We start from the raw sequence: 10,289 nt of genomic DNA on the forward strand, positions 1-10,289 counted from the left end.
TTATTCATTACGAAAACTGGTGGAAGGGACCCTTGCTGAGGCTCAGCTGTAATAGGGTGTTAGCCAGCATAGAGTTGAACACCACTTATTGTGAGCTGGATTGCAGCTGATCTTACTTGAAAATCCATGAGACATAAATGCATGCATCAAACCACGTGTTCCAGGGGTTCTCAATTTTTTTTTCCTGAGGGAACATGACAAGCTTGTCTCTGTAGCCTTGCCACTTAGAAGTGTATGCTGTATTTCTCAAACTGGATTTTGCGACCGGCATCTTAGGGTTCCGCGAATGGCCAGAATGATTCCGACCCCATCTCGTTTTTCCCCATTCAATTCCACAATTTATCGATTTAGAGAAGAACTTAGCATTTTGGATTTAACGAAGCCATTGCATGCCACATCCTCACTGCAGTAGTCTGTAAGCAGCGAGAGATCCACGCTGCAGCGGCACACAAGACTCATCATTGTGTGACTTGCGAGCCCACGGTGGGCGCACTGAGTGCTTTTAATTCGTTCTCAGTAGCGCAGTTTGTAACATATGAGCGGGATGCGACTCAGAAGTTCTGCAAGCTGAGAGCCACTTGTCTGCCTGTTTTACTGTTGTTGCCGGTAAATGACGATATTGACCGTTTAAATGGTGTATTGTAACCGACAAGCGGAGCACGTTCATGCATCATTTGTGGCTCAGGTGCATCGGTGTCGACATGGTGCCGTTTTGATACAGGCTTGTTTGTTACCGGTGCTAACATATGGGGCCGAAACTTGGAAGATAACAAAGAAGCTCGAGAACAAGTTAAGGACCGCACAAAAAGTGATGGACCCAAAAATGCTAGGTGTAACGTTAAGAGACAGGAAGAGAGTGGTGTGGATCAGAGAGCAAACAGGGATAGCCGATAGTCTAATTTACATTAAGAGAAAAATTTGTCGGCCCTTCCACTCCGTGAAGATAGTTAACCAGCGAAATTGAAACGTGCGGTCCTGGTGTTTATCACTGGGTTAATCTTGAGGGTTCCTCAAAGTATTTCTAAATTATGAGATTACACGTTCTGCTGCGATGGAGAGAACGATGTCACTGATGGTATGCCTGCAGTCCGCCGTTGTCGCTTGCATTCGATGTGTCGAGTTTGCTCAGCGACGTAGGTAGCAGCATTCGCCTGCCATTGCCACTTGCGATTTCTCGAAATGAAATACTTTAAAATTAAATCTGTCCGTCACGTAAGACAATGAATGGCTCATAACCCCTTAAGCAATAGCTCATACCCCCGTAAACGCGGCCTCCCCATTACGACGACAGAAGAGAAGTGAATTTCTGTGCTGGAATGATGAGCAGCAACGCAGCCAGCCGTGGAAGAAGACAACGAGTGTGGGAGCAGTGGTATGAGTGCAAACCGAGGGGCGCCAATGAGCCAGCTGCGGAAGAAGACGACGCTCGAGCCATTGCTGATGATGATAGTTTTCTGTACACATGCAATTTCACCTAGCCATATACGGTTTCGCCTAGACATATAAAGCTTCGCTTTAAAGAAATGGAGCTGGGCAGGCCATGTAATGCGTAGGGTAGATAACTGATGGACCATTAGAATTACAGAATGGGTGCCAGGAGAAGAGCAGCGCATTCGAGGATGGCAGAGAACTAGGTGGGGTGATGAAATTTGGAAATTTGCAGGTAGAAATTGGAATCAGCTAGCGTAAGACAGGGGTAATTGGAGATCACAGGAAGAGGCCTTCGTCCTGCAGTGGGCATAAAAAAATAGACTGACGATGATGATGATGTTTGTTACCGCACTGTGTCGTTTCCGTATTAAATATGGGAGACAAACATTTCGATGTGTGGAAGGGGCACAGCTGCTTGCTTGCCGACGCGTTGCGATCGGTATATCAAAGACCATTCGGAGCGCGAGTGACTTGTGACATTTATTTGGGAAAAATGAAATAAATATTTGTGCGCCTGGCCATACGTTTGCATGACCATACGTTTGCATGAAGACACTGTTTATGGTGCACGCTGCATTACGGTGCGCAGAGCGTTGCGACATTAAATGATTGCTTGTCTATTTATTTATTATTGTGAGTTCCTCATCAAAAGTGATGGCCTTTGAGATTAAAGGCAACGTGCTGGGCCGGTATTTTGTAGCGATACCTTTCCAGTAATAATGCCTTTTCGTGCTTATCGCGCTTTGTCAGTGGTTGGAGCGACCGTCCGCTCGCGTTATCAACTGGGATACCTGGCTGTGAGTGGTGGATGATAAGACTAGAGTAGAATAAGTCATAATGCCTCGCTACAAGATCGCGGCCCTAAACTGTAAATAACTGAGGCCACACGCAGACACGGTAGCAATGCTACTTTGGTTATGTGGATTCACAGGGAATGAGGCCCTGGCCGCTACCCCCTTCACCTGAGGCATGCTGGCAACTTCAGCACTCACAGAAGTGACCCCCCCCCCCTCCCATTTTCATTGTCTGTATGCTTTAATCAGCCCTTAAGTGAGTCTGTGTATAAGCACATCAGTGGAAAGTGCGCGAGGGGAGGGTTTCCGCAGCACACCGCAAAAGCTGATGGGGTACTCCAAGGCCAGAAAGTTTGAGAACAAGTGCATGGACCTTTTGGTGAACGTTCACTTGTACAAATGGCCATACAAACTTAAGATGTCAGTCACAAGTATTTCTAAAGTGAGGGGAAGCAAAGACGCAATGGTTTCTCAACATCTCTTGGAAGCTTTTAGGGTTCCCTGATATTAAAGGAGTTTGGGGCTGAGCATAGTGTCTGTGCACAGCTCATTGACATGCATACGGTTAGCCCCCTGCCAGCTGTTACTTGCACTTATTTTGTGCCTTATTTTGTGTTAAAGTTATGCTAAATTTTATTGCATGCATTAATTTTTTGTCTTGATAACCTTGCCATAAGCGAAAATTCAGCATACCAATACTATGTAACACCTGCTTTCAATGGCTTTCGGCTTCTCAATTTCATGCACACTGACTTGACGTGATGTCACATTCATTGTACTTTAAATACCAACACTGAACTAAGCCTGTTGTCTGTTTATCTGTCACAAGGAAATGAAAAGTAATCTGCATAGGCTGGGCCAAATTGCTAGGCTTTACACACCTTTCAAAGCTCGCCATATTGCTATACATATCTTAGTGCCTGCCCATATTCCAGATAGTAAATTGTTCCACGTGTGACTAGTTCTCAAGCTCTTTGTGGACAAGCTGGTAAGGCCCTGCCTTTGTTTTTTTCTTCTGCAGGTGCCGAGATGTCACACATGTTCGAGGTGAACACCACATCTATATCAAACATAAGCATCTCCTTCGAGCACCCGCTGGATGAATCTCTGGCCACAGGTACAGCCTCTTACTGCAAGTTGGTCAAACGATTGCTCTTTGTGGCTTATATGCTGCTTCTTTCTCCCTGCAGTTGACCTAAACCTTAGTGAGATCACCAGCGTCAAGTGCCGCATCTACACTCTCAACAGTGACATTAGCATCTGCACTGATGAATATGCCAGCAAAGTTATGCAGCGGTGAGTGCATTCACTATTAGGTATTTGCAGCGGGCACAAGACGAAAGTGAAATAGGTTCTCTGTGTGGTTTTAATATATATAACAGCTGTAGGTAAGTTGATGATAATCTTTTGGTGAGATGACAGTGCCAGTCCCTCAAATATTGGATTCTGGCTATGTACAGTAGCACCCCACTGATACGTTTTTCACGGGACCGTAAAAAAATAGATGTAAGAGCCGGGAAACACAAGAGCCGATAAATAGGAAAAATTGAGAAATGAGAGTAGTGTTGAACTGCACACAATATTATTTTAAGTCTTACGTGTGAAAAAAAAAAAAAAGTCGTAGTTTCGCACGAAAGCCGAAGCATCGATTGCGATTGCAAATTAGTAGACAGCTATACAATGTAAGGATAGTAGTTTTATCGTCCGTATAAACTTGTAAACATTCGCTTATTAACTATATTACCTAACAAGCATTGTGTCAGCGCCCACAGGCAAACATGAACGCATCACTCGATGAGCATGGACACGCGCTGTCAAACGCTGGCGTGAGGAAGCGCCGTTGCAGCAGCGAGCGAAGTGACCTTCGTGCTGTTGTCTATCGCTTCGACGCAAACTGAGCATCGACAACACACAGCACGCACAAAGCTACGAGCCGCGACACACCTACACTGCCTAGACTCTGCCCCCAACACACATCGCTTTCAAGATACGGCCGGCGCGACCGCGCATCGCTGCGCAGTACGCAGTTGATGCTAGAGTACAACGCCGCTCGCTATCCCTCCCTCCCCCTCGCTCCCTTGCTGGTGCCTCGAGCGCAACGGAACAAGGCGCACTCCCTCCCTGCTTTTCTTTCTTTCGTGCGCGAGATTTAAGCGCGGTCGTCGGATCCCCTCGCACGTTTTCACTCGCACATACAGCGTACGGCGCGTGGCGATGGCGTTATCGCACTTGGACTTTATACGGAACATCTATGCGCCAAAACTAATTTTAGGGCCACAACGCTTCATAGACACCATCTTTAGATAGCAAATACGGATCTCAAAGGCCATACTTTTGCTGGCGGAAACAGAAAATACATCATAGGTGTCGCCCCCGGCACTTTGGGAGGCCAATGCCATCGTCAAGCCACCAAATCAAGCGACATGAAAAGTCAAAATGGCTGCTCGGGCCAGCACGGGGTGGCAGTTCGCAACGTATGATGCGGGAACGGTCCCACAGTTGCGAAGCAACGGCGGGGTTAACAATGCATTGGGTTCCATGGGAGCTGTGCCGGGACCGGCCGAAAACGACACAACAGCCGGGAAAACGCAGCACCCGGGAACGTAACAGCGGGATTCTACTGTATATCCCTTCCTTAAGCAGTTCCAAAATATAGATAGAAATGAGCGTGTCAGTGTAGTTCCGTGACGTGCTGCTGATTTACAAGCTTTCCTGTGGAAATTTTGTGTACATTTATTATCAAACAAAATCTTATCGAGGTGAGAGGGTTGAATTAAGACTGCATTTATGTACTAGCAACATACTTCTTGTGGCAAGTATTTTTGTGAGCAGTGGCTCCAGAGCAAAGACCATTTTCGTTTTTATTGGTCCTTTTAACTTTTAAAACAGTCTGTTTTAAAGTTATTTATCCATTGCACTTATAAACTGAGAAGCCGAGTGCGTGATTAACTTTGGAACATTTTTGTACTATGTGCAGGTGCCTGTCTATCCCAGTAACCATGCGAGCTGTGATACGAAAGGCACAGGGTCAGCGAGCACGCATGTCCAGCCAAGGAGATTCGTACTGCAGTGCACTCAACAGCAGTGGGAACGCATACCTGACTGGTCTGCCTGGCTATGGTCCCAACCCAGCAACTGGCTCATTCGGCGACTTCACACCAGCCTGGCAAGGCCGATGGCTATCGGGAATCCGAAGAGGAGCCAGGCACTCTCGGTTCGCTTCTGGGAGGACCGCTGCCATCACAGAGTCCCAACATGATGTTGATGAGCATGCTGAGTGACGTGCCCTCGGCAAGCAACTCGCCCGCCGCACCAGGGTTTCCTTTTTTAGGCCAGGCCAAGCCTCGAAACAAGCGCAAGAGAAAAGCGACGACTTCGTCGGATGGCCGCAGCCCCAAGCGCAGAGAAGATGATGGCGGTGGGACTGACCCAGAAGAGGAGCCTTTTTTAGAGTCTGAAGCGGGGCAGAACAAGGCGGCGCTTCTGAACCCCGCTGAGCCGGCTGGCGCCACCGCGGAAACTGCCACTGACAGCAATGCCAGCTTCCTCCGGGAAGGAGGAGGAGGCGCACTTTTTTCTGAGGAAGGCACAGATCCGGGGGAAGCGAACCGGCCTCCTGGCCGGAAGGTCAAGCGTGTTCGCAGCGAAGAGGCTCGGGAAGACATCAAACTCGAGAGGGAGGGCTCTCGGTCCCAGGACAGCGGTCCAAAAAACTTGCTTCCCGGTGGGGACTCCGATAAGCTGTCCCGCTCGGCGTCACCACCGGTCAGCTTCAAAATCGAAAAATCAGGGGACAGTTTGAAGATTTCCAAGACGGAAAGCAAGTCGGGTTCCAAGCCCCGCGATTCATCAGAGCTACGAAAGAAGATGGACAACAGAAAGGAACGCAAAAGAAAAAGAGCAGAGAGTGTCGATTCAGGCTGTCGTGAGCCAGCCGTGGCTGTGTCTCCAGAGCCAACAGAAATGTCCCAGCAGGCTTTCAACCTAAGCACAAAGCCACATGGCTCCATGAGTCCGTCAACATCCCGCCCTCCTCTGAAGAAGTCCACGAGTTCTTTTGTTAGCAATGGAAAGAAACTTTCAAAGCCACTCCAGCCTGGACCTTCAAGCTGTTCAAGAAGCAGCGCAGAGACCGACAACCGACCCTCTGTGAAGTCTCCCCAGAAGAGCAGCCCCAGCAAGCCAGTGTCTTCTTTGTCAGGGAGCACGTACGTACCTAGTAGCAGCCCTGTGACAAAGCAGCCTCCATCATCACCGACAGGGACACTGAAGTTGAAGCACCTCAATTTGCCTTCGTCAACCACAATCACACCAGTCGTGGCTAAACCTGCTTTGCCATCACCGACATCCACAGCAGCTCCCAGTATTACAATAGTGCCCACTACATCTGTAGCTGGTGGCTCTAACAACCTAAACAAACCTCCAAAGTCACGCAAGGGTTGTTTAAATGCGGTGATTGCCAAGCTGACCAATACGATGGCATCACCGCTCGTTGGGCCGGCAGCTTCCGAACTTTCGGGTGGTAGGCCAGATGTAACTCTGAAGACATGCGAGAAGAGAGACAGTCCAACATTAGGCAAAGAGGTAAAAGAAGGGAGGACGCCAGTCACTGAAGGTAGTGCAATAAAGGAGGGTTCAGGTATCAAGCTCACAGTCACCAAAACATCTGGCATATATAAGTGCTCATCAGGAAAGGCCAAAATGGGTGCATCATCATCCAAGGGAAGCCTCTCAAGTGGGGCGAAAGTTAAAAGCTCTCAGAAGTTGAGTGGCTTGCCCGTTGGGGCACCAGCCAAGAAACTTCCCACCAAGAGCCCCGCAAAACTCAGTCCAAGCCAGGGGTTCAGCCCGTGCGACAGTGCACTTCCGACATTAGTGCCTCGAGTAGCCCATAACAATGCAGGCTCTCTGAAAAACTCACCCAAACTGGCTGCAACTAGCAAGGCAGGTGCACGGCCTGAGAAGAAACCCAATGAATCCACCAAGCCTATTGCCGAGAAGGAAACCACCAACTTGATGCCACCGCCACTGCATTCTAGAACTGGACCCAAGAGTGGCGAAGGTGGCCAGCCTCCGCCCGATGAGGCTGCCTTGCGAATGCTCCTCGGTCCTGGGGAAGGTCCAGATGATGATCAGTGGCGGGCGCTCAAGGGGGATGTGGGTAGTGAAGAGCATCTGGCGACCAAGCTTGAAAACGGACCAGAAGTTGGACCTGTGGCACTAACAGTACCACGGGTACCTTCTGAAGTTCGTACCTCCGAAGACAAAGGACCCAGTACAGCAGCTGCCCTTCCAGTTCCCTTAACCAAAGCAGCACCCCCGGCTGCTGCCACTGCTGGTGAAGATGATAGTAGCCCTGAGGATGGCCTCGTCATCGATTTTGCAATGGACAGCAAGAAGGCGCCTCCCGTATGTCACAGCTCCCCGAGGCCGCCAGAGCCTGTGGTGGCCCCTGAACTGTCAGCGAGGGCGTCACCAGCGCTCAGTCTCAGTGCCAAGTCGCCATACTTTGTGCCGTCTCCATCACTAAAATCTCCACAGGCGGGGAGCCCACCCTCCAACCATTCGGTATCAAGCTCACTTTCTAGACCCTCACCATGTGTCATTGACGACGACCTCATGGACGAAGCAATTGTGGGACTCGGGAAGTGATGAGCCTAGCTGTAGTGCAAGTGCGCATGTAGAACGCTTGTGAGGTAGCTGTGCTCCTGGACAATGCTGATGGATTAGCATGTGCCTTCGTGCATTGTGCAGCTAGTTGCTGTCACAGACTCGTGCAGTGTTAATCGTAGCTACTACAATTGGAGAAGCCATCCCAAGGCTACCTCCGGCAGCACAGTTGGACTTATTTGACTGCCCTGTAGATATTGTACATATAACTTTTTGGAAACTGTGTATATAAAGTGTTTGTGTAACCATCACAATTTTAACTTACCTCGAACCAGGACAGTGTTGGACAAATTACGTGGGTGCAAATACATGCATACTGCATGAAGCAGAAAAAAAAATGCTTACTGCCTTTTACTAGTACAGAACAATTACTGCTGCTGCACAGTTACTCTTGTGTCATCTTTGTTGACTTGTGCTGTAAATAGTTGTCCATCTTGAAGAAGGACAGCAGGGTTTTGTTCACAACACCTTCAGCTGAAGGCAGTATGTGGACAAGTAGCATCAGTTTGTTTTCATTGGCAGTATTTATTGTGGAATCATTGTATTTCACCTTATGGCGCAAGTGCTCAGTCTTCAGGGTGCTGTATGGATAAGTCTTCAATGTATATGGCATGCTTGCATTGGCACTTGTTGCTGGCACCACTAACTTGAGCTCTTTAACTGCCTTTCTAGAGGACACATCTATCATTCTGCCATTACTCCCGAGGTGTAAAGAGCGCATCATACGGATAGCAAGCACGAATTGGTCTAGGCGAACGTTTCGTGACATGGTCACTATTGGGTGAGCTGGCATGATAAGTACGACCGACAAATAAAGGACAAATACCAAATGTCATAAAAGTAGTCTGTTCCAGATATTGTCAACTGGTTGCTGATGACACATAATCCACATTGTTCTGCGTAGGAGTGGGGTATTTTCTCTGGGATGTTTGGCATGACGTAGGGGCTCTCACCCCCTCCTCTCCCCATTTACAATGCACAAGCTCAGTGTGACTATTCATCAAATTTTACATTGAGGCAGTTGCAGTTGCCTTTCCTGATTTTTTTTTTTTTCCGAAAGTTTGTTGCTATTGGTCATGGCAGCTTAGAGCCATGCTGTTGCATCGGTGGTTACTGATGTGGGCATTCCATTGAGCTAGGGCACACCATTTACTGCTTTAGATTGAAGACAGCTACTGGTGCTGCCGCAGCAGCGGAGGCTACATCTGGAGTAAACCTAGCTAGGTGAGTGTTGTACAAGTGCATGATTCTGTCTTTACCTTCCTAGAAGTAGCTGGTTGTCCATTTGTGCAATGCTTGCTACTATTTCTGCAGTGCAGTTGCAACACAGAGAGGCTAAAACTACATAGAGCACAAAACATTTGCTGCAAGTGAAAGCATTACAGATGTCGTAGCATGGTTTATTGATTTGTGCCTTGGATGGGGACTGCTGCAGCTGTTATCAGTGCACCAGTCGTGATGAAATTGACATAATTAGTATGGGCATATTTATATACAAATGCTTGGTATAATAATTATGGCATAATTATTACCTGTAATATTTATTTGCAACTGACATGCACTGCTATGGAGGCATGACGATGGCTACATACTTGCTGCCAAGTGCAGTCAGACTTCCACAACAGGCCACAGGTGCCATGGCTAAGAGATACAGACACTGAGTTTGATATAGGACACCTTGTGGATAAACAAGGGGTGTCACATTTTGATTGTTATGAAAATCATATAAGTATTATCTGGCAGGTATTTTACATACATCCTCTCTAGGAAATCCAACAGTGGGTGATGTGGGCATGTATATTTTTATTAGCTACCCGAGACATCGACTACACATTGGGTTAGTTGTTTCTTCACAGTGGCCCACTGTGGAGCAATGATTTGTTATGTACCTGCTTATATTCAGGTTGATTGTTGCAAGCAATGCTGGTACAGCTAACTTGCTGCACAGTGAATGTATTGATTGAGTAATAAACTGCAGCTTGTTTTTTACAGCAATCTTGTTTTAGGAACTCTCCCGCTGCATTCGTGATGCCACGGTAGGTCATAATATCTCCCTGGTAATGGTAATCATGTCATAACAAGATGATAGTGCAAGACGAGATGCATTAAGATTTGAACGTGGGGCTTTCCCTTCTGAAAATTTACAACTGCACCACCATGACATCGACGAAGCAAGAGTACTAAGAGTAGCAGTACCTTACAGGGCATCGGTTGTGGTGCATGAGACGGTTGAAAGCAGGCACCAAGATGAAAGATAAACGAATACAGCAGCAAAAAGTGAAACGGGATGTGAAAGAAGAAGCAAAAGAAACAGTTCTCCTGAGCAGACGTTTTTCCCAGAATGCCCTTCTGTTAATATTTCCCTCCGATATCAAGATGCCCTGCACAAATTCA

At 47.7% G+C, this 10,289-nt stretch overlaps 1 protein-coding gene across 1 annotated transcript in view; it reads left to right on the top strand.

The window, feature by feature from the left end:
- LOC119442017 (mediator of RNA polymerase II transcription subunit 1-like) overlaps positions 1–9,890 on the top strand; it is a 32,159-nt gene extending 22,269 nt beyond the window's left edge. Inside the window, 4 exon segments of the mRNA XM_037706724.2 lie at positions 3,247–3,342; positions 3,416–3,521; positions 5,203–5,417; positions 5,419–9,890. Of these exon segments, the coding sequence (XP_037562652.2) occupies positions 3,247–3,342; positions 3,416–3,521; positions 5,203–5,417; positions 5,419–7,877 (2,876 nt within the window). The 3' untranslated portion in view covers positions 7,878–9,890.
- Positions 9,891–10,289: the final 399 nt, after the last annotated feature.

Source organism: Dermacentor silvarum, chromosome 2, assembly GCF_013339745.2.
Source record: "Dermacentor silvarum isolate Dsil-2018 chromosome 2, BIME_Dsil_1.4, whole genome shotgun sequence".
Classification (NCBI taxonomy): Eukaryota; Metazoa; Arthropoda; class Arachnida; order Ixodida; family Ixodidae; genus Dermacentor; species Dermacentor silvarum.